At 41.7% G+C, this 25,075-nt stretch overlaps 1 protein-coding gene across 2 annotated transcripts in view; it reads right to left on the bottom strand.

Moving 5' to 3' along the window:
• Nucleotides 1-1,359: 1,359 nt before the first annotated feature.
• The window catches only part of NIT1 (nitrilase 1), a 41,454-nt gene continuing 17,738 nt past the window's right edge, over nt 1,360-25,075 (bottom strand). For both annotated transcript variants that reach the window (XM_053695600.1, XM_053695608.1), the window contains exons 4-6: nt 17,128-17,261; nt 15,923-16,048; nt 1,360-1,710 (exon numbers count right to left, since the gene is read on the bottom strand). In XM_053695600.1, the coding sequence (XP_053551575.1) occupies nt 1,441-1,710; nt 15,923-16,048; nt 17,128-17,261 (530 nt within the window). In that variant the 3' untranslated portion in view covers nt 1,360-1,440. The remainder of the gene's footprint in view (nt 1,711-15,922; nt 16,049-17,127; nt 17,262-25,075) is intronic.

Here is a 25,075-nt window from a genome sequence, read left to right as displayed (position 1 = left end):
GGTTCTTTATCCTCATACATTTTATTTACCCGAGTTAATAAATGCAACAATTTAGTTACCTACCCTTACTTTGCACCACTTTGGAAAATTGTTAAATTTTTGGTGAGTACTAACTAGGATGAGCCAACATAATTTAAATGAATTCCAGTATACAGAGATGTTCTAAATCTTGGCTCATACCCCAAGCCAATCAGGCTTCTATACTGGTCCTGCCTTTCTAGCTTGCACATGTTCAATCACTCAAGATAGTCATATTTACAGTGCTGACCCTCGTATTCAGCCTGACACCATTCCTCCTAAAGAAATGTATAAGAATGTCACTAAAGTTTAAATATGAAAGGGGAGAATTACTGGTCTACTCAATATTAAATAAAGCAAAAGCATGATTAGCAACTTGGCAATCCTGTGCCTCTACAACTTTGCTGACAGGATAGTCATCTGGAATGAGCATTGGAGTCAACCGTGCCATTCTTTCTCTGTTGTCTACAATAAAACTACAATATTTGCACCATATCCCATATGAAAATCTGTTACTGTCTGTTTGCCCCAAGCAGTATGTTACCACCTTAATAAACAACAAGCAGCAACCCCAATACTCATTCACACTGCTGCTTCAACTGATAATGCTGGTTGCACTTGTTGGAGTATATGATGGCATCAGCCATAAGGTTATTGCAGAGCTCTCAGCAATCTAACATATTGTTGGACTGTCATGGCTTGGGAGCTGTTTCCAGTTGTCCCTCCTGCAGCTTTCCCTTTTTTAGAAGTGTCCTGGTTTACAACGTTAAACCACAACTCTGTCCACAACCTGCCTAAACTCCACTCCTGACTAGTGGATGTCAGCACCTTCATCCCTGCTGATTATTGGCCGATGCATAAAATAGCCACAATCCCATCCACAAGTCTCCATGATGTAGCCTAGACTTCCCAGTTCTGGAAGTGTGGAGGTATGCTATTGACAGCAGTGATGGACAAAAAGGATCTGGTAACTGTCCAACCTGTCCACAGGCCAACTAATGTACTAGGAGGTGGAATGTTGAGGTTCTGGGCTTCCTGTTCTAATGTCTCTTAAAGGAACTTGAGAAAGCCAAGATTGCCTATTTTCACTTTCCAGAACCATTGTTAAATAAGGAAAACAAAAGTGCTTTTTTCAAGTATATTAAAAATATGTACAATTTGCAAAATGATTTCACTACATTAAATGACTGAAGTGTTTGTGTTGTTCTTTGTACTAAAATGATTTCCATTTACACAATGATATTACTGGTGTCTATAATCTGTTTAATTTGTTAATTATATTTTATTGGAGTCTGAATTTTAACTGTTTAATATTTTATAATAATTGTCAATAGTGGCAACTAATTAGAATTTTTTTATTTATTAATACAGTTGTTGAATGTTATTTCTTGCTGAGACAAAACCCACAAAAACAAAGAAGAATCAACTAGAAGTCTTCATGGTAATTTTACCATACAAATCTGTCCTTCTGTGACATTGCACAGGCATTTCCTGTCGAATACGATTTAGATAGGGAAGGTTGATCTCTGCATAACACAAGCCTTCCCCCTCCTGGCACTGTGCAGTAACCAAACCCCATGGGTCCACTACCATGGCATGACCATATGAAGTTCGTCTTTGGTTGTGACTACCCGTCTGTGCTGCAGCAACAACGTAGCATTGATTTTCCACTGCACGAGCTCGCAGGAGAACCTAGAATACAGAAATATTCTCTATAAAGGTACAAAGCAACTGTAGTTATATTTTAACATAAACTATTTAGAAACACAATCACTACTGCCCTCTCATGCAGCAAAAGATCGAGATAAACATGTCCTCTTGGGTCTAGCTTTTCTCTGCATATTTGCCAGGGTGGATTTGATTTAAATTATGATTTTCATTTTTAGAATAATAATTTTTCAGATTAATTTTCCGGTTATATCAGACCATTACTGATTTGGTTATATAGCATTAAATATGCATAGATAGATCATTTAAATAATTGGGAGGTGAACTATCTCCAGTTTGATAGGTTAATCATTCATATTTGATCAACCTTTCAGCTGTACTTTACTGGAGGGAGAAAAATAATGAGTACCTTAATAATAACAATTGAAATCGTTTAACTAAAATAATATTCTATTTCATTTTTAATGCTTGCCCCTCCCTCCTCACACTTAGGTTCTTGTGCAGATCTATTGCACTCCAAACAATCTTCTATTCAGTGAGCTTCTTGAAACTTAGTATGGGTTGATTGTTTATACATAGATTTGCAGGGGAGCAATGGCATTAAAGGGACAGTAAAGTCAAAATTAAACTTTCACGATTCAGAAAGAACATGACATTTTTAACAATTTTCACAGTTCACAGTTTTGAGAACTACAAAACCAATAATATGTGATAATATCTTTAAGATAGAAAAATAATCTGACAGAAAACCTCTGGGAGAGAGCAGGAAATTGTGATTGGATTAATGGGATTAATTTCCCAAAAAATTAAACATTACAGTCATGAATATACATCATCTTGCTATATAATTAAAAAAAAATCTATATTAATATCTTTAATAGAAACTATCTTTAGATTTTTCCTCAAAAAGCATTTTATTTAAAAAAAAAAAAATCCTATTCAATTAAAAAAAAAATATTTTTTTTATTTTATTTTAAATAATAGATTTTTTATCCACCCTGATATCTACTAAGTAAAATAACCTGTATTTTTTTACTCACATCACAAACATATCACTAAAATAAATAATACACTGGCTAAGGCTGTCACTAGATAAAATGGCCGCCTTAGCCAGTGTATGCCTGCCTAGAATCAGTATATATATAAAAAGGTAAAATTGTTTAGGCTTGTGCTGTGTTTTAATGCAAAAAATTCATTTGCTTAAATATACAGTTCTTCCTGATGTGTTTCTGAGCAGCTTAGTCTGGTGATTCCACTATCATCAAAATGGAACAAACAAATATGGATAGTATCTAGGGGGTTCCAAACTTTAGCGCTTGTAGAAAGGGAGTAACATAAAGGGGAGCACAGTTTTAAGGTGTAACACAAATGTACTGATTTACTGCAAGGTATAAAGAAAAAACTTTTTTGTGGCTCACCTTTTTGCCTTTGAGTCTGAGCAGTCTATGTAGTGTCTTTGCTTCTCCTCTGTAGAGTATGGTAGTATTTAGAAATCAAAGATGATTGGCTTCTCTGTGGTGCCAGTAGAGGTATTTCTTTTCAAGAAATAAAATATCCCTGTTGGAAAGGGGTTAAGTGACAGGCTTCCCCTCTCAGGGGTATGGTAGATGCCTTTCAATAAAATAAATAAATGAAGCAAATGCCAATGATTAGTGCAAATAAAATCTCCTTTATTTTAGCACAAAACACACCAGTGTTTGTGCTGGTGAATTAAGTCTCTGGGTGTTGTTGAGTTAAAATTTTGTGCAAAAATTTGGGGTATTTAACTTCCCAAACAGGCTGTGATGGTTGTTGCCTTGAATTTGCACAAACAGTGTAGAGAATTCCTTGAAGATCCTTGTCTCCGTATGGTGTTGAGTTTAAGGTTTATGCAAAATTTTGGGGTATTTACCTTCCCAAACAGATCTGTGGGCATCCCTCTGACGAAGTAAAGACAGTTTCACGAAACGTGTAAGGGCACGCCCACGTGTGACGTCACTTCCGGTCCGGCGAGACCGCAACACTCCAGATCACTTGTCAAGCACAAGTGTATCCAACGCCATCCTAAGACAGGAAAGACCTGTGGAGGTTACAAAACACCTCACCTCTTCTACAATTTACACAGGAACCTTCAGGAATCGTTATTTTCTTCAAAGTAAAAAAACAGAACTTTTTACTTTTTACAAAAAGAGAAACCAAGAGCGATCATCAAGGAATCCTCTATACTGTTTATGCAAGATCAGGGCAACAACCATCACAGCCTGTTTGGGAAGGTAAATACCCCAAAATTTTGCATAAACCTTAAACTCAAAACCATCCGGAGACAAGGATCTTCAAGGAATCCTGTACACTGTTTGTGCAAAATCAAGGCAACAACCATCACAGCCTGTTTTGGAAGTTAAATACCACAAAGTTTTAACTCAACAACACCCAGAGACTTAATTCACCAGCACAAACACCGGTGTGTTTTGTGCTAAAATAAAGGAGATTTTATTTGCACTAATCATTGGCATTTGCTTTATTTATTTATTTTATTGGAAGGCATCTACCATACCCCTGAGAGGGGAAGCCTGTCACTTAACCCCTTTCCAACAGGGATATTTTATTTCTTGAAAAGAAAACAGAATTTATGCTTACCTGATAAATTACTTTCTCTTGCAGTGTATCCAGTCCACGGATTCATCCATTACTTGTGGGATATTCTCATTCCCTACAGGAAGTGGCAAAGAGAGCACACAGCAGAGCTGTCCATATAGCTGTCCATATAGCTTCACCCCCCCAGTCATTCGACCAAAGGTTAGGAAGAAAAAGGAGAAACCATAGGGTGCAGTGGTGACTGTAGTTTAAACAAAAATTTTTGCCTGACTTAATTGCCAGGGTGGGCCGTGGACTGGATACACCGCAAGAGAAAGTAATTTATCAGGTAAGCATACATTCTGTTTTCTCTTGCAAGGTGTATCCAGTCCACGGATTCATCCATTACTGGTGGGATACCAATACCAAAGCTTTAGGACACGGTTGAAGGGAGGGAACAAGACAGGTACCTTAAACGGAAGGCACCACTGCTTGCAAAACCTTTATCCCAAAAATAGCCTCCGAAGAAGCAAAAGTATCGAATTTGTAAAATTTTGAAAAAGTATGCAGTGAAGACCAAGTCGGTGCCTTACAAATCTGTTCAACAGAAGCCTCGTTTTTAAAAGCCCATGTGGAAGCCACTGCTCTGGTAGAATGAGCAGTAACAGTTTCAGGACGCTGCTGGCCAGAAGTCTCATAGGCCAAACGGATGATGCTTTTCAGCCAAAAGGAAAGAGAGGTAGCAGTCGCGTTTTGACCTCTCCTTTTACCAGAATAGATAACAAATAAGGAAGATGTTTGTCTGAAATCCTTAGTTGCTTGTAAATAGAACTTTAGAGCACAAACTACATCAAGATTGTGCAACAGACGTTCCTTCTTCGAAGAAGGTTTAGGACACAGAGAAGGAACAACTATTTCCTGGTTAATATTCTTGTTGGAAACAACTTTAGGAAGAAAACCAGGCTTGGTACGCAAAATAATAGATAATTCAGATAATTCTGAAACTCTTTGAGCAGAAGAGATAGCTACCAAAAACAAAACTTTCCAAGATAACAACTTAATATCTATGGAATGTAAAGGTCCAAACGGAACCCCTTGAAAAACTGAAAGAACTAGATTTAGACTCCATGACGGAGCCACAGGTTTATAGACAGGCTTGATTCTGACTAAAGCCTGTGCAAACGCTTGAACGTCTGGTACCTCTGCCAGACGCTTGTGTAAAAGGATAGACAGAGCAGATATCTGTCCCTTTAAGGAACTAGCTGACAATCCTTTCTCCAATCCTTCTTGGAGAAAGGACAATATCCTGGGAATCCGAATCTTGCTCCATGAGTAACCCTTGGATTCACACCAAGAAAGATATTTCCTCCATATCTTATGGTAGATTTTCTTGGTGACAGGCTTTCTAGCCTGAATCAGGGTATCTATAACTGACTCAGAGAAACCACGCTTCGATAGAATTAAGCGTTCAATCTCCAAGCAGTCAGACGTAGAGAAACTAGATTTGGATGCTTGAACGGAACCTGTATTAGAAGATCCTGCCTCATTGGCAGTGTCCATGGTGGGACAGATGACATGTTCACTAGGTCTGCATACCAAGTCCTGCGTGGCCACGCAGGCGCTATCAAAATCACAGACACCTTCTCCTGCTTGATTCTGGCGAGGGAGAAGAGTAAACGGTGGGAAAACATAAGCCAGATTGAAGGACCAAGGCGCTACTAGAGCATCTATCAATGCCGCCTTGGGGTCCCGGGACCTGGATCCGTAGAGAGGAAGCTTGGTGTTCTGACGGGACGCCATCAGGTCCAACACTGGAATGCCCCATAGCTGAGTCAGCTGGGCAAATACCTCCGGGTGGAGTTCCCACTCCCCCGGGTGAAAAGTCTGACGACTTAGAAAATCCGCCTCCCAGTTGTCTACACCTGGGATGAGAATTGCTGAGAGATGGCAGGAGTGGGCCTCTGCCCACCTGATTATTTTGGTTACTTCCCTCATCGCTAGAGAACTCTTTGTTCCCCCCTGATGATTGATGTAAGCTACAGTCGTATCAGAATCACTGAAGCCTTCTCCTGCTTGATTCTGGCGACCAGACGAGGGAGAAGAAGAAACGGTGGGAAAACATAAGCCAGATTGAAGGACCAAGGCGCTGCTAGAGCATCTATCACTACCGCCTTGGGGTCCCGGGACCTGGATCCGTAGAGAGGAAGCTTGGTGTTCTGACGAGACGCCATCAGATCCAACTCTGGAGTGCCCCATAGCCGAGTCAGCTGGGCAAATACCTCCGGGTGGAGTTCCCACTCCCCCGGGTGAAAAGTCTGACGACTTAGAAAATCCGCCTCCCAGTTGTCTACTCCTGGGATGTGAATTGCTGAGAGATGGCAGGAGTGATCCTCCGCCCACCTGATTATTTTGGTTACTTCCTTCATCGCTAGGGAACTCTTTGTTCCCCCCTGATGATTGATGTAAGCTACAGTCGTGATGTTGTCCGACTGAAATCTGATGAATTTGGCCGCAGCTAGTTGAGGCCATGCCTGAAGCGCGTTGAATATCGCCCTCAGTTCCAGAATGTTTATCAGGAGAAGAGATTCTTCCCGAGACCATAAGCCCTGAGCTTTCAGGGAGTCCCAGACCGCACCCCAGCCTAACAGACTGGCGTCGGTCGTTACAATGATCCACTCTGGCCTGCGGAAACATATTCCCTGGGACAGGTGATCCTGAGACAACCACCAGAGAAGAGAATCTCTGGTCTCCTGGTCCAACTGAATTTGAGGAGACAAATCTGCATAATCCCCATTCCACTGTTTGAGCATGCATAGTTGCAGTGGTCTGAGATGTATACGAGCAAAAGGGACTATGTCCATTGCTGCTACCATTAATCCGATTGCCTCCATGCACTGAGCTACAGATGGCCGAGGAATGGAATGAAGAACTCGGCAAGTAGTTAAAAGTTTTAACTTTCTGACCTCCGTCAGAAATATTTTCATTTCTACCGAATCTATCAGAGTTCCTAGGAAGGGAACCCTTGTGAGTGGGGATAGAGAACTCTTTTTGACGTTCACTTTCCACCCGTGAGACCTCAGAAAGGCCAATACAATCTCCGTGTGAGACTTGGCTCTTTGAAAGGACGGCGCCTGAATTAAGATGTCGTCCAAATAAGGCGCCACTGTTATGCCCCGCGGTCTTAGAACCGCCAGAAGGGACCCCAGTAAAAATTCTGGGAGCAGTGGCTAACCCGAATGGAAGAGCCACGAACTGATAATGCTTGTCTAGAAAAGCAAACCTGAGAAACCGATGATGATCTTTGTGGATAGGAATGTGCAGGTACGCATCCTTTAGATCCACGGTAGTCATATATTGACCTTCCTGGATTATAGGTAAGATTGTCCGAATGGTCTCCATCTTGAATGAGGAATCTGTTTAGAATTTTTAGATCCAGGATTGGTCTGAAATTTCCTTCTTCTTTTGGGAACCACAAACAGGTTTGAGTAAAAACCCAGTCCTTGTTCTGCCATTGGAACTGGGTATATCACTCCCATCATATGTAGATCTTCTACACAGCGTAAGAACGCCTCTTTCTTTGTCTGGTCTGTAGACAGACGAGAAATGTAGAACCTTCCCCTTGGAGGGGAGTCCTTGAATTCTAGAAGATATCCCTGGGAAACAATCTCTAATGCCCAGGGATCATGAACATCTCTTGCCCAGGCCTGAGCGAAGAGAGAGAGTCTGCCCCCTACTAGATCCGGTCCCGGATCGGGGGCTACCCCTTCATGCTGTCTTGGTGGCAGCTGCAGGCTTTTTGGCCTGTTTACCCTTGTTCCAGCCCTGGTAAGGCTTCGAGGTTGCCTTGGGCTGTGAAGCGTTATCTTGCTTTGCAGCCGTAGAGGCTGAAGCGGGACCGTTCCTGAAATTACGAAAGGAACGAAAATTAGCTTTGTTTTTAGCCTTAAAGGGCTTGTCCTGAGGGAGAGCATGGCCCTTTCCCCCGGTGATTTCTGAAATAATCTCTTTCAATTCTGGCCCGAAGAGGGTCTTTCCTTTGAAAGGGATATTTAATAATTTGGATTTTGACGACACATCGGCCGACCAGGACTTGAGCCAAAGCGCTCTGCGCGCCATAATGGCGAAACCTGAATTTTTTGCCGCTAACTTAGCTAATTGCAAAGCGGCATCTGTGATAAAAGAATTAGCCAGCTTTAGAGCCTTAATTCTATCCATAATTTCATCGTATGAGGTCTCCGTCTGGAGCGAGTCCTCCAGCGCCTCAAACCAGAAAGCAGCTGCAGTAGTTACAGGAATAATGCAGGCAATAGATTGGAGAAGAAAACCTTGTTGAACAAAAATCTTCTTAAGTAAACCCTCTAACTTTTTATCCATAGGGTCTTTAAAAGCACAACTGTCTTCAATTGGTATGGTTGTGCGTTTAGCAAGTGAAGAAATAGCCCCCTCTACCTTAGGGACCGTTTGCCACGAGTCCCGCATGGGGTCAGATATGGGGAACATTTTCTTAAAAATAGGGGGGGGGGGACAAAAGGGACACCTGGTCTATCCCACTCCCTAGTAACAATATCCGCAACCCTCTTAGGGACCGGAAACGCATCAGTGTATACAGGAACCTCTAGGTACTTGTCCATTTTACACAATTTCTCTAGGACCACCATAGGGTCACAATCATCCAGAGTAGCTAATACCTCCCTGAGTAAAACGCGGAGGTGTTCTAATTTGAATTTAAACGCCAATGTATCTGACTCTGCCTGATGAGAAACCTTTCCTGAATCGGAAATTTCTCCCTCAGACATCAAATCCCTCGCCCCCACTTCAGAGCGATGTGAGGGCACATCAGATAAGGCTACCAAAGCTTCAGACTGCTCATAATCTGTTCTTAAAACAGAGCTATCGCGCTTTGCAGGGAAAACTGGCAGTTTAGATAAAAAGGCCGCAAGGGAATTATCCATGACTGCCGCTAGTTGTTGCAATGTAATAGGGACGCACTAGAGGTACTAGGCATCGATTGAGCGGGCGTAACTGGTTGTGACACATGGGGAGAGGTAGACGGACTATCCTTGTTAGCTTCAGTCTGAGAATCATCTAGGGCCACACTTTTAAGTGCAACAATATGATCTTTAAAGTGTATAGACATATTAGTGCAATTGGGACACATTCTGAGAGGAGGTTCCACCATGGCTTCTAAACACATTGAACAAGGATTTTCCTTAGTGTCAGACATGTTTAACAGACTAGTAGTATACACAAGCAGGCTTGGAAATCATTTTAATCAAATAAAAAACACAATTTGAAAAAACGTTACTGTGCCTTTAAGGAATAAAAAGAGCACACAATTTTACAAAACAGTGAAAAATGCAGCAATCCTTTTGAAATTTTCACAGCATGTACTTAAAGCCTTAATAAGATTGCACCACAAGTTACAGAACGATTAACCCCTTAATGCCCAAACCGGATCAGCCTAAAGACAACAACCGGTTAAATTACTACAGCACCTTGCCACAGCTTACTGCTGTGGCCCTACCTGCCCTTAGGGATCAGATTTGGGGGAATAAAGCTTATTTTAGGCCTTCAAACAGCAGCAGGACCCTCCATGTGAAGCAGCATGAACTTGTCTCTCAATTCTAACTGCGCACCTGAGGCGCGAAATTAGACCCCTCCCACTCCACTCCGGAGTTGTGAGGTCTACAAAAATCACATCCAAGTGAAAAAATTTTAGCCATGTGGTTAATAACCCCAGAAAAAACACTCCAAAGTGCTTTAAAAGTGTCTCCAACGAGTATTTCTTAAACCAAATAATCGATTGCCCTGAATAAATGTCAACCAGCATAATTAGCCCTGCTATGTAAGCATTCAATTATTTACTAAGTCTCAGAACATAGCTTACCCTCCCCACATGGGGATATTGTCAGTCTTCTAGCATTATCTCAGTCTTGTCTAGAAATAAATGACTGAACATACCTCATTGCAGTCAAGCCTGCAAACTGTTCCCCCCAACTGAGGTTTTCTGGTACTCCTCAGTCCTGTGTGGGAACAGCAATGGATTTTAGTTGCAACATGCTAAAATCATCTTCCTCTCAGCAGAATTCTTCATCTTTTTTTTGCCAGAGAGTAAATAGTACAAACCGGTACCATTTAAAAATAACAAACTTTTGATTGAAGATATAAAACTACAATTCATAACACCACATTCACTTTACCCTCCCGTAGAGAGACCCTAGTGCTTAGAGCCGGCAAAGAGAATGACTGGGGGGTGGAGCTAGAGGGGGAGCTATATGGACTGCTCTGCTGTGTGCTCTCTTTGCCACTTCCTGTAGGGAATGAGAATATCCCACAAGTAATGGATGAATCCGTGGACTGGATACACCTTGCAAGAGAAATACATCTACTGGCACCACACAGATGCCAATCATCTTTGATTTCTAAATACTACCATACTCTACAGAGGAGAAGCAAAGACACTACATAGACTGCTCAGACTCAAAGGCAAAAAGGTGAGCCACAAAAAAGTTTTTTCTTTATACCTTGCAGTAAATCAGTACATTTGTGTTACACCTTAAAACTGTGCTCCCCTTTATGTTACTCCCTTTCTACAAGCGCTAAAGTTTGGAACCCCCTAGATCAGTGCTTTCCAAACTGTGTGTCGGGACACACTAGTGTGTCGGCAGCAGTGTGTAGGTGTGTCCCTGCTTCAGCATAATTTTTTTTTAATGTAACATTTTTTAAAAAATTGTTTTTGGGTTTCTTACTTTCCGCCTGCCTGCTACGCATATCACATGGTTGACATGTGATTGATACCTAGGGGGTCACAGATCATCTTAACCTATTGGCGCAGCTCAGTGGGAACTGAAACTATTCCCATTGGTGGCTTTGGCGGCACATTGGCTCCTGACTGCACGTGTTGTCTCCTTAATTGGCTCGTGACTGCATGTGTAGTCAGTGAGTGGGACAGCAGTGCGTTTGCAGCGCGGGCAGTAGTCAATCGCACTCACCGAGCTCTGAGGGCGGCAGCTTAAATGCTGAGCTGAAGTCAGAAGTCAGTGGGGGTTTTTTTGCAACTAGCTCCCAGTAGTGCATTGCTGTTCCTGCTCTTGATATATGGATAGGAAGGGGAAGCTTAAAAATGCGAGTGTCTAATATTCCACCAAATATTCATAAACTGTGTTCATCCCATCAACCTCATACATCCCATTAAAATAGTAAGTAGCTATTGGTGTTATTAAACTGTTTTTTTAATTCTTGCACTTACTTACATACTGTTACTTAAATACATTTCATAATTATATCATTGTATGTGTCCGTATCTCTTAAAACAAGTGAGCTTAACCTCCTGTTTGCTAGTACAACTGAATTACTGTGTCGCGAAATGATGTAGGTCTAAAAAGTGTGTCACCGACATGAAAAGTTTGGAAAGCTCTGCCCTAGATACTATATATATATATATGTGTGTGTGTGTGTGCAGCAGAAGCGAACGTTTCGCTGTAATCAGATACCGCATAATGAAGTCTGCATAGAGCAACCACATGTGGTGAAGGAGTGGTAGAAATTACTAAACCAAACCACCCTGGAGTCTGCTGTCGAACTGGTGATTTTTAGATTAGAGTGTGCACTGTGAGAAACCTCATTGAGACATAGAGTTAGACTAAGACTGGGCAGAATCAGTCACCTGACAGAGACTTGACAGAGTGGACACACTGCTTGCAGAGCACAGACACTTTCACATTTAGTAAGAACAATGGGAATGAAATCAGTTACTAATATACTATTAAATATAAATGAGATAAAAGCACAATTAATCCCATAGGGGCGCTTCCTACCTAATAGTATAACATCAATAAAACAAATACAAAACAAACAGAAAGTCAATATAATCCAAAATGAGGCAGCTCTCTGTCAAAGGACGGTCAAATCCTGGTGAAAGATGATCTGTAAAAAGGAAACAGAGGCGCCACAATGGTCTAGTACCACCAAAGCAAAGGGTAATATGAATAACGCAAGTAATGTACTGTGAGTACGATACTTGATTCATTCATATAACCCTTTGCTTTGGTAGTACTAGGCCATTGTGGCGCCCCTGTTTCCTTTTTACAGAATATACTGTTAAATAAATAGAATAGGATATTAAGGTGCCTTTATACTATATATTTTTATACATATGGTATAACAGGAACAAGGGTAACTGAATACTTAATATATACAGGGAGTGCAGAATTATTAGGCAAGTTGTATTTTTGAGGATTAATTTTATTATTGAACAACAACCATGTTCTCAATGAACCCAAAAAACTCATTAATATCAAAGCTGAATAGTTTTGGAAGTAGTTTTTAGTTTGTTTTTAGTTATAGCTATTTTAGGGGGATATCTGTGTGTGCAGGTGACTATTACTGTGCATAATTATTAGGCAACTTAACAAAAAACAAATATATACCCATTTCAATTATTTATTTTTACCAGTGAAACCAATATAACATCTCAACATTCACAAATATACATTTCTGACATTCAAAAACAAAACAAAAACAAATCAGTGACCAATATAGCCACCTTTCTTTGCAAGGACACTCAAAAGCCTGCCATCCATGGATTCTGTCAGTGTTTTGATCTGTTCACCATCAACATTGCGTGCAGCAGCAACCACAGCCTCCCAGACACTGTTCAGAGAGGTGTACTGTTTTCCCTCCTTGTAAATCTCACATTTGATGATGGACCACAGCTTCTCAATGGGGTTCAGATCAGGTGAACAAGGAGGCCATGTCATTAGATTTTCTTCTTTTATACCCTTTCTTGCCAGCCACGCTGTGGAGTACTTGGATGCGTGTGATTGAGCATTGTCCTGCATGAAAATCATGTTTTTCTTGAAGGATGCAGACTTCTTCCTGTACCACTGCTTGAAGAAGGTGTCTTTCAGAAACTGGCAGTAGGACTGGGAGTTGAGTTTGACTCCATCCTCAACCTGAAAAGGCCCCACAAGCTCATCTTTGATGATACCAGCCCAAACCAGTACTCCACCTCCACCTTGCTGGCGTCTGAGTCGGACTGGAGCTCTCTGCCCTTTACCAATCCAGCCACGGGCCCATCCATCAAAATCAGTCTTGAGATATTTCTTGGCCCAGTCTTGACGTTTCAGCTTGTGTGTCTTGTTCAGTGGTAGTCGTCTTTCAGCCTTTCTTACCTTGGCCATGTCTCTGAATATTGCGCACCTTGTGCTTTTGGGAACTCCAGTGATGTTGCAGCTCTGAAATATGGCCAAACTGGTGGCAAGTGGCATCTTGGCAGCTGGACGCTTGACTTTTCTCAGTTCATGGGCAGTTATTTTGCGCCTTGGTTTTTCCACACGCTTCTTGCGACCCTGTTGACTATTTTGAATGAAACGCTTGATTGTTCGATGATCACGCTTCAGAAGCTTTGCAATTTTAAGAGTGCTGCATCCCTCTGCAAGATATCTCACTATTTTTGACTTTTCTGAGCCTGTCAAGTCCTTCTTTTGACCCATTTTGCCAAAGGAAAGGAAGTTGCCTAATAATTATGCACACCTGATATAGGGTGTTGATGTCATTAGACCACACCCCTTCTCATTACAGAGATGCACATCACCTAATATGCTTAATTGGTAGTAGGCTTTCGAGCCTATACAGCTTGGAGTAAGACAACATGCATAAAGAGGATGATGTGGTCAAAATACTCATTTGCCTAATAATTCTGCACTCCCTGTATTTATGCAAAATACCAGACACACATAAATTACATGAAGTGGAAGTAATTTGAGACTCGGCTAGCGTCTGATATATATTATATTTGTGCAAAACTAAGTCTTGATGAATGTTTGATCCAAATAAGGGATGGAACCTGTTTTTTAAGGATCTAATGACAATTTTCTCTTAAGCACCCATCATTTTTATCACTATATATTTTATTATTCTCTAGAATTTTATATATAAGAACATGCCGTGAATACAACATACATCTGATACAGGATGATTCTATGATTGTAAAATATTTTTATATATAAATATTTTGTATAAATATTTTTTGTTCTGTAAATATTTAAAGTAATACTGAACCCAATTTTTTTCTGGCTGTGTGGCATTGAACATTGTGTTGTTGGAAAAAACAATCCTCAGCATTTGGGAACATTGTCAGAGCACTTTGTATACGGCATGATTCATGCGTCCTTCAGAAAGATATAGCTGCCTGATTCCAGCCTTGCTAAAGCACCCTCAGATCATCACCGATCCTCCGCCAAATTTCACAGTGGGTGCGAGACACTGTGGCTTGTACGCCTCTCCAGGTCTCTGTCTAACCATTAGACAACCAGCTGTTGGGCAAAGCTGAAAATTGGACTTATCAGAGACATCAGAGACGATGACCTTACTCCATTCCTCTTTGATCCAATCCTTATGGTCTTTTGCAAACCTCAGTCTGGCTCTTTGCTTTTCATTGATGAAGGGCCTTTTTCTAGTTTTGCACGACTTCAGCCCTGCCCCTAGGAGCCTGTTTCCAAATCGTCCTCGCCGTGCACTTCACCCCAACTGCCATTCTTTTTGTAGGTCACTACGGTTGTTGAGTAACATTCAAATGACTTGACGGTCATCCCAAGCAGTGGAGAGTTGTTTTCACCCTCTGACGCTTTGTTGTCCCCAATGTCTGCTACTTGACCTTGTTCTTATGAACTGCTGTTTTTTAAATTTTAAGGATGGAAGCAACCTAAAGCTCACTGTATCCCTATAGGACCTTTTTTTCCTCACTCCAAACTTTCCTTTTCAACTCTTTTAGCATGGTCAAGTTATTTTTTTTATTCCAATTACTACTAGCACTGGTTTTGCCATCCAGCTGGTCCTATTGCAAGAGGATAGTGATGTCCATAGTAGTGGTATACATAATATAATATATTAGAATATAATATAATACAAGCTCTAAATGACAATGTTTTTGTTTGGAATTTGGGAGAAATGTCAGTTGTTTATAGAATAAAACAAAAATGTTCATTTTACTCAAACACATACCTATAAATAGTAAAACCAGAGAAACTGATAATTTTGCAGTGCCCCCTTATTTCTTTTGACAAACTTGCATTTTACCCAGTTAGTGCTGACTCATAAATAACTCCACAGGAGTGAGAACAATGTTATCTATATGACACACATGAACTAGCACTGTCTAGCTGTGAAAAACTGTAAAAATGCACGGATATAAGAGGCAGCCTTTAAGGGCTTAGAAATTAGCATATCAGCCTACATAGGTTTAGCCTTCAACAAAGAGAACAAGAAAACAAAGGTAATTTGATGATAAAAGTAAATTAAAACATTGTTAAAAATTCCATGCCCTATCTGAATCATGAAAGTTTCATTTTGACTAGACTGCCCCTTTAATTTTTATCAGAGCTGCATATATATATAAAAAAATAACATAGCTTACTGTTTTGGGTTTAGATATAAAACACTTGAGATAATTACTAAGGGCCTGATGATCAAAAACTTGCTGGCATGGACATCTTTGGGCTTTGTTTTTGAGCATTATATTCTAATGTAGGTGTATCTTCTTGAAAATCTAAAACCCTTCATAAATGACTCTCGAGCCAAAATGTGCATTTCCAAAAAATTTAAGGGACCTCAAGATTACTGATGCAACTTCTTATATACTTTTGCCATCATCAAGCCCTATGCCTTTAGACAGAAGACTTACCTCCCAGTGTGCAAGCCCAGTGGTGACTGTGAATGCTGAAGGATAGGTAAGGAGTTGTGTTCCTTCTTGGACCAGTGCTAAGGACATTTCAGGAAAGCGCAGGTCATAGCATACACCTAGACCAACCTATAAAGAAGACAAAACACTCATACCTTGCACCATCTGTAACCCTAGAATGCTACTTTTAGTTAAGAGATTAGAAATCGAATTGCAACATTGAGATGACGTAGGGATTTCATTTACAGCACAACACTGAATAAGTAAGACGGACTGATAGAAGCCTTCACAGCTATCATGTTATTCTAGGAATCATATATACAAAAGTTATTGAAGGTCTCCAGCATGTAAAGAGAGTTATTGTACAGGAAATGCATTGTGCATTCTCTACTCTTATTAAATATTTATCCCTGAGTTTACAGATCTTGATTTACCTTTATAAACATGGCAATAAGGAAAACTGATGTACATTGATTTTAAGTTGTAGGTGACAAAAATTACAAAGTACATCACTCTGTTTCTGAGATCAATACGGCCACATATATTTAACCACGTTCCTGCTAAGCCATTTCCCATCCTCGTCTTAAAACTGTTTATGGGCCCATTTGCATTTTAAAGTTTATGTCACATTTAAGGTGAAAACATATAAATAGTTTGGGAGCTCTGTGTCTCTTTAAGGAAACAACTCTCCTCAGTGAATCATTTGGTTATTAAACATGATGTTCATGAACCTTAAAGGGGCAGTGTACTCTAATATTTCCTTCCTTCTGGAGTGTATTAAATAGTTTACAAACAGCTCCTTCATCTTTATTTTCTCATTTGAAATAGCTGATCTTGCCTATTGGGCACCCACCTATAGTGAACATTTCTGAACTTAATATTAGAAGAGCTCCACAAATGAGGGCTGTGACAGAGGGGTACTAACATTTTCATTATTGGCCTTTGAGCAAACAGTAATGAAGATAAGGAGGACTTTGTGTAAATAATTAGATCAGATAATGAGGTATTCTCTCCCTACAAGATCAGCCCACTATATTGGGTTGTGGTTTAAGTTAGTAGAAACAACTATTTCATACACAACAACATACCCAAAAGAACAATGTCCCATACGTTTTAAACTCTGCAGCTGATCTAACAAGTACTCTGAAGTTAGAAAAAAACAATTTTACTGCACACTGTCCCTTTAAGTTTCCTTCAGGTCATCCTACCTTTCCTGCTGGAGTGGACACAGGACGGACCAGCCCTTCACCTGGGATCGTGAAATCACTCTCTTTCAAAGACACTTTGCCTTGAAGATCTACATCAAAAAGGTGCGTTTTACGGTATACAGATACAATGTGACCTGTGTAAACCATAATGAGGAAAATATATTAGAAAACAGATACACAATTAAAACATATACAGTACAGGCAATCGTCAGGTAAAAAACTAAATTTATGCTTACCTGATATATTTGTTTTTTCCCCCGATATGGTGAGTCCAGGGCTTGAGTAATTACTATTGGGAATATCTCTCCTGGCCAACAGGAGGAGGCAAAGAGCACCACAGTTAAACTGCTATCACCCCCTTACCCACAAACCCCAGTCATTCGACCGAAGGGAAATGGAGAAAAAGGAGTAACACAAGGTGTAGAGGTGCCTGAGGTTATAGTCAAAAGAACAACTGTATTAAAATAAAGGGTGGGGCCGTGGACTCACCATATCCATAAAGAAACAAATTTATCAGGTAAGCATTAATTCTGTTTTTCTTTCCTAAGATATGGTGAGTCCACGGCTTGAGTAGTGTTGGGAACCAATACCCAAGCTAGAAGACACAGATAAATAGGGAGAGACAAGACAGGCAGTCCTAAACAGAAAACACCACCGCTTGAAGAACCTTTCTCCCAAAAGAAGCTTCAGTTGAGGCAAAAGTATCAAATTTGGAAAAAAACGTGCAAATTTGTTCCACAGAAGCTTCATTTTTGCAAGGCCAAAAAGAGGAAACAGCTCTTGTGGAATGAGCCGTAATTCTCTCAGGAGGCTGCTGTCCAGCAGTCTCCTAAGCCAAACGAATTATACTTTGCAACCAAAAAGAAAGAGTGGTAGCAGTAGCTTTCTCACCTTTACGTTTCCCACAAAGAGGGCAGAGGACTGGTGAAAATCCTTAGTCGTCTGTAAGTAGAATTTAAGAGCACGTACAACATCCAAATTGGGTAACAAATGTTCTTTGGAAGAAGAAGGATTAGGACACAGAGAGGGAACAACAATTTTCTGATTGATATTTCTATTAGAAACAACCTTAGCAAGGAAACCTAACTTACACCTAGATTACAAGTTTTGCGTTATAGAGGGTGCGAAACGAACGCAACAAAAGTTGCGTTATTTCACCCTCCATAGCGCTGCCATTACAAGTTTTTGAAAAGCCTCCTTGTGCGTGCGATATGGTGGCGATGAGCTCCATACCGCACAAAATCCAAGCGCTGCATTGACATGCTCGTGCACGCTTTCCCCATAGACATCAATGACAACACCTGAAGCGCGGAATGATGTAGGGAATAGGGGTTAATAACTTTATTATAGTGGTGATGATGTCGGGGAGCGGCGATATAGGGGTTAATAAATGTTATTAGTGGCGGCGATGTCGGGAGCGGCAAATTAGTGGTAAATAATTTTGATATAGTGTTTGCGATGCAGGAGGGCCTCGGTTTAAGGGTTAATAGGTAGTTTATGGGTATTAATGTACTTTGTAACACTTTAGTTATGAGTTTTGTGTAACAGTTTTGTGGCGCAAAACGTATAACTACTGGTCTCAGATTGCGGAGCGGATCGTGTCAGTATAGGCTGTAACGCAAGCTTTTTAGCCTCACCGCAAAACCTGTAATGGCAGCGCTATGGAAATCCCACGCAAAAACGTAATTTTTTTTGAGTGCGGGACTGACGTTGCGTTACAGGCTAAAATGCTTGCGGTATAGCTATACCGACAAGACTCGTAATGGCTGCGTTCCGGTTTTTATGCTGAAATGGCCAAACAGATACCAGTTCAGAAATTCTTATGCTGTACATTACCTGGTCTCTGGTATATAATATCTTGCGAGTCACCATGTTGTGCACTGATGAGGGGGCAGGTCTGTGCAAGGAGCCCCAGAATGTGAAGCATAGTCTTCATCTAGTGAAACAAGTAGAGTTGCTTCAGGTTTGGCCAGCAATCCACAGTAAACTTGTGTGGGCAGGCAAATAATTTAAATTGAGGAAAAACATTGCAACTGAACGCTGCTACACTGTAGCGTGTCACGGAGCCCACGATATAGTCTTCATCTAATCTGAGTTTATGACATAGGCAGCTGCTGCGTAGAACACACATTGCCGGTGTTATATGGAGCTGCTCCACAGACAGTGTTCTGTCTGGCACCGAGAGACTGCCGTTTAAATGGAATGGAGGATGGACTGGGGTTACATACATATGCAGTCTTCATCTAGTGAAACAAGTAGAGTTGCTTCAGGTCCAGCTAGCGATCCACAGTAAACTTGTGGCAGGCAAATAATCCAAAATTGAGGCAAAACACTGCAGATGAATGCTACTACACTGTAGCGTGGTGCCAAGGCTGTGCTCAGACAGGAAATGTAGTGAAAACTCCCTGCATACATCGGCCGGTACTGAGATTTTACAACTCTGGACAGACTGGACTGCTTTCATATTATTATTCAGTGCTTTAGATAATATAGCAATGAATGTCAATGACAGGCATGAAGGTGCGCAGACAGAGAAGGGAGTGGGAAGTCAGGTATGAGGATCGTCTCTAAGCAAGCAGCTTGGGTTGGGAGAGCAATATGAAAAACGGCATATTTATTATTAAAAAAATATATACACACACTTCCAATAAGTTTACCAATTCACTTACATGTATAACATGATAGATTAAAAACTTTAGCACACAGAAAACTTGGGTGTATAATGTCCCTTTGAGCCCTGACTTACCTTTTCTGCAATCTGTTACCCTGTACCGCACTTGAGTTCAGGGAGAGGAAATTGAAAACAAAGGAACTTAGTAAATATTTACACCGAGATAGAATGGAACAGTGACACCTGCAGGTAAAAATTAAAAGTGCAGGCTATTTTTTTTTTTTTTTTACTGTCACGTCCGGTCTTTCTGCAGACACACTACAGATTCTGCGATGAGATCGCACATCGCACAGTGTTCTGCCTTGGGGTCCAAGATGTTATTGGGAAGAGCAGATTCCTCCCGAGTCCAACGACCCTGAGCTTTTAACGAGTTCCAGACTGCTCCCCAGCCTAGCAGGCTGGCGTCTGTTGTCACAATCACCAAGGAAGGTCTCCGAAAGCATGTGCCCTGAGACAGATGTTCCTGAGAAATTCACCACGGGAGAGAGTCCCTTAACGACTGATCTAAATCTATTCTCTGAGATAGATCCGCATGGTCGCCATTCCATTGTCTTAGCATGCACAACTGGAGAGCTCTCAAATGGAATTGAGCAAAAGGAATGATGTCCATGGAAACCACCATCAGACTGATTACCTCCATACATTGAGCCACTGAAGGATGAGCAATAGCCTGAAAAGAGAGGCAAGAGGAAATTATTTTATTTTTCCTGACCTCTGTCAAAAAAATCTTCATCAATAGAAAATCTATTATGGTCCCTAAGAACACTACTCTTGTAGCAGGGGAAAACAGAATTTATGTTTACCTGATAAATTACTTTCTCCAACGGTGTGTCCGGTCCACGGCGTCATCCTTACTTGTGGGATATTCTCCTCCCCAACAGGAAATGGCAAAGAGCCCAGCAAAGCTGGTCACATGATCCCTCCTAGGCTCCGCCTTCCCCAGTCATTCGACCGACGTAAAGGAGGAATATTTGCATAGGAGAAATCATATGATACCGTGGTGACTGTAGTTAGAGAAAATAAATCATCAGACCTGATTAAAAAACCAGGGCGGGCCGTGGACCGGACACACCGTTGGAGAAAGTAATTTATCAGGTAAACATAAATTCTGTTTTCTCCAACATAGGTGTGTCCGGTCCACGGCGTCATCCTTACTTGTGGGAACCAATACCAAAGCTTTAGGACACGGATGATGGGAGGGAGCAAATCAGGTCACCTAGATGGAAGGCACCACGGCTTGCAAAACCTTTCTCCCAAAAATAGCCTCAGAAGAAGCAAAAGTATCAAATTTGTAAAATTTGGTAAAAGTGTGCAGTGAAGACCAAGTCGCTGCCTTACATATCTGATCAACAGAAGCCTCGTTCTTGAAGGCCCATGTGGAAGCCACGGCCCTAGTGGAATGAGCTGTGATTCTTTCAGGAGGCTGCCGTCCGGCAGTCTCATAAGCCAATCTGATGATGCTTTTAAGCCAAAAAGAGAGAGAGGTAGAAGTTGCTTTTTGACCTCTCCTTTTACCAGAATAAACAACAAACAAGGAAGATGTTTGTCTGAAATCCTTTGTAGCCTCTAAATAGAATTTTAGAGCACGAACTACATCCAAATTGTGCAACAAACGTTCCTTCTTTGAAACTGGGTTCGGACACAAAGAAGGCACGACTATCTCCTGGTTAATATTTTTGTTAGAAACAACTTTCGGAAGAAAACCAGGTTTGGTACGCAAAACCACCTTATCTGCATGGAACACCAGATAAGGAGGAGAACACTGCAGAGCAGATAACTCTGAAACTCTTCTAGCAGAAGAAATTGCAACCAAAAACAAAACTTTCCAAGATAATAACTTGATATCAACGGAATGTAGGGGTTCAAACGGAACCCCCTGAAGAACTGAAAGAACTAAATTGAGACTCCAAGGAGGAGTCAAAGGTTTGTAAACAGGCTTGATTCTAACCAGAGCCTGAACAAAAGCTTGAACATCTGGCACAGCCGCCAGCTTTTTGTGAAGTAAAACAGATAAAGCAGAAATCTGTCCCTTCAAAGAACTTGCAGATAATCCTTTCTCCAAACCTTCTTGAAGAAAGGATAGAATCTTAGGAATTTTTATCTTGTTCCATGGGAATCCTTTAGATTCACACCAACAGATATATTTTTTCCATATTTTATGGTAGATTTTTCTAGTTACAGGCTTTCTGGCCTGAACAAGAGTATCAATGACAGAATCTGAGAACCCTCGCTTTGATAAAATCAAGCGTTCAATCTCCAAGCAGTCAGTTGGAGTGAGGCCAGATTCGGATGTTCGAACGGACCTTGAACAAGAAGGTCCTGTCTCAAAGGTAGCTTCCATGGTGGAGCCGATGACATATTCACCAGATCTGCATACCAAGTCCTGCGTGGCCACGCAGGAGCTATCAAGATCACTGATACCCTCTCCTGTTTGATCCTGGCTACCAGCCTGGGAATGAGAGGAAACGGTGGGAACACATAAGCTAGGTTGAAGCTCCAAGGTGCTACTAGTGCATCCACTAGAGTCGCCTTGGGATCCCTGGATCTGGACCCGTAGCAAGGAACCTTGAAGTTCTGACGAGACGCCATCAGATCCATGTCTGGAATGCCCCACAATTGAATTATTTGGGCAAAGATTTCCGGATGGAGTTCCCACTCCCCCGGATGAAATGTCTGACGACTCAGAAAATCCGCTTCCCAATTTTCCACTCCTGGGATGTGGATTGCAGACAAGTGGCAGGAGTGAGTCTCCGCCCATTGAATTATTTTGGTCACTTCTTCCATCGCCAGGGAACTCCTTGTTCCCCCCTGATGGTTGATATACGCAACAGTCGTCATGTTGTCTGATTGAAACCGTATGAATTTGGCCTTTGCTAGCTGAGGCCAAGCCTTGAGAGCATTGAATATCGCTCTCAGTTCCAGAATATTTATCGGGAGAAGAGATTCTTCCCGAGACCAAAGACCCTGAGCTTTCAGGGGTTCCCAGACCGCGCCCCAGCCCACCAGACTGGCGTCGGTCGTGACAATGACCCACTCTGGTCTGCGGAAGCTCATCCCTTGTGACAGGTTGTCCAGGGTCAGCCACCAACGGAGTGAATCTCTGGTCCTCTGATCTACTTGTATCGTCGGAGACAAGTCTGTATAATCCCCATTCCACTGACTGAGCATGCACAGTTGTAATGGTCTTAGATGAATTCGCGCAAAAGGAACTATGTCCATTGCCGCGACCATCAAACCTATTACTTCCATGCACTGCGCTATGGAAGGAAGAAGAACAGAATGAAGTACTTGACAAGAGCTTAGAAGTTTTGATTTTCTGGCCTCTGTCAGAAAAATCCTCAATTCTAAGGAGTCTATTATTGTTCCCAAGAAGGGAACTCTTGTTGACGGAGATAGAGAACTTTTTTCTACGTTCACTTTCCACCCGTGAGATCTGAGAAAGGCCAGGACAATGTCCGTATGAGCCTTTGCTTGTGGTAGAGACGACGCTTGAATCAGTATGTCGTCCAAGTAAGGTACTACTGCAATGCCCCTTGGTCTTAGCACCGCTAGAAGGGACCCTAGTACCTTTGTGAAAATTCTTGGAGCAGTGGCTAATCCGAATGGAAGTGCCACAAACTGGTAATGCTTGTCCAGAAAGGCGAACCTTAGGAACCGATGATGTTCCTTGTGGATAGGAATATGTAGATACGCATCCTTTAAATCCACCGTGGTCATGAATTGACCTTCCTGGATGGTAGGAAGAATTGTCCGAATGGTTTCCATTTTGAACGATGGAACCTTGAGAAATTTGTTTAGGATCTTGAGATCTAAGATTGGTCTGAATGTTCCCTCTTTTTTGGGAACTATGAACAGATTGGAGTAGAATCCCATCCCTTGTTCTCCTAATGGAACCGGATGAATCACTCCCATTTTTAAGAGATCTTCTACACAATGTAAGAATGCCTGTCTTTTTAAGTGGTCTGAAGACAATTGAGACCTGTGGAACCTCCCCCTTGGGGGTAGCTCCTTGAATTCCAGAAGATAACCTTGGGAGACTATTTCTAGCGCCCAAGGATCCATAACATCTCTTGCCCAAGCCTGAGCGAAGAGAGAAAGTCTGCCCCCCACCAGATCCGGTCCCGGATCGGGGGCCAACATCTCATGCTGTCTTGGTAGCAGTGGCAGGTTTCTTAGCCTGCTTACCTTTGTTCCAGCCTTGCATTGGCCTCCAGGCTGGCTTGGTTTGAGAAGTATTACCCTCTTGCTTAGAGGATGTAGAACTTGAGGCTGGTCCGTTTCTGCGAAAGGGACGAAAATTTGGTTTATTTTTAGCCTTAAAAGACCTATCCTGAGGAAGGGCGTGGCCCTTACCCCCAGTGATATCTGAAATAATCTCTTTCAAGTCAGGGCCAAACAGCGTTTTCCCCTTGAAAGGTATGTTAAGCAATTTGTTCTTGGAAGACGCATCCGCTGACCAAGATTTTAGCCAAAGCGCTCTGCGCGCCACAATAGCAAACCCTGAATTTTTCGCCGCTAATCTAGCTAATTGCAAAGTGGCGTCTAAAGTAAAAGAGTTAGCCAATTTAAGAGCGTGAACTCTGTCCATAATCTCCTCATAAGAAGAATCTTTATTGAGCGACTTTTCTAGTTCATCGAACCAGAAACACGCTGCTGTAGTGACAGGAACAATGCATGAAATTGGTTGTAGAAGGTAACCTTGCTGAACAAACATCTTTTTAAGCAAACCCTCTAATTTTTTATCCATAGGATCTTTGAAAGCACAACTATCTTCTATAGGGATAGTAGTGCGTTTGTTTAGAGTAGAAGCCGCCCCCTCGACCTTGGGGACTGTCTGCCATAAGTCCTTTCTGGGGTCGACCATAGGAAACAATTTCTTAAATATAGGGGGAGGGACAAAAGGAATGCCGGGCCTTTCCCATTCTTTGTTTACAATGTCCGCCACCCGCTTGGGTATAGGAAAAGCTTCGGGGGGCCCCGGGACCTCTAGGAACTTGTCCATCTTACATAATTTCTCTGGAATGACCAAATTGTCACAATCATCCAGAGTAGACAACACCTCCTTAAGCAGAGCGCGGAGATGTTCCAATTTAAATTTGAATGTAATCACATCAGGTTCAGCTTGTTGAGAAATTTTCCCTGAATCTGAAATTTCTCCCTCAGACAAAACCTCCCTGGCCCCCTCAGACTGGTGTAGGGGCATGTCAGAACCATTATCATCAGCGTCCTCATGCTCTTCAGTATTTTCTAAAACAGAGCAGTCGCGCTTTCGCTGAT

This window comes from Bombina bombina, chromosome 1, assembly GCF_027579735.1.
Source record: "Bombina bombina isolate aBomBom1 chromosome 1, aBomBom1.pri, whole genome shotgun sequence".
NCBI classification, from domain to species: domain Eukaryota; kingdom Metazoa; phylum Chordata; class Amphibia; order Anura; family Bombinatoridae; genus Bombina; species Bombina bombina.
This window is presented reverse-complemented; position numbering and strand designations above follow the sequence as displayed.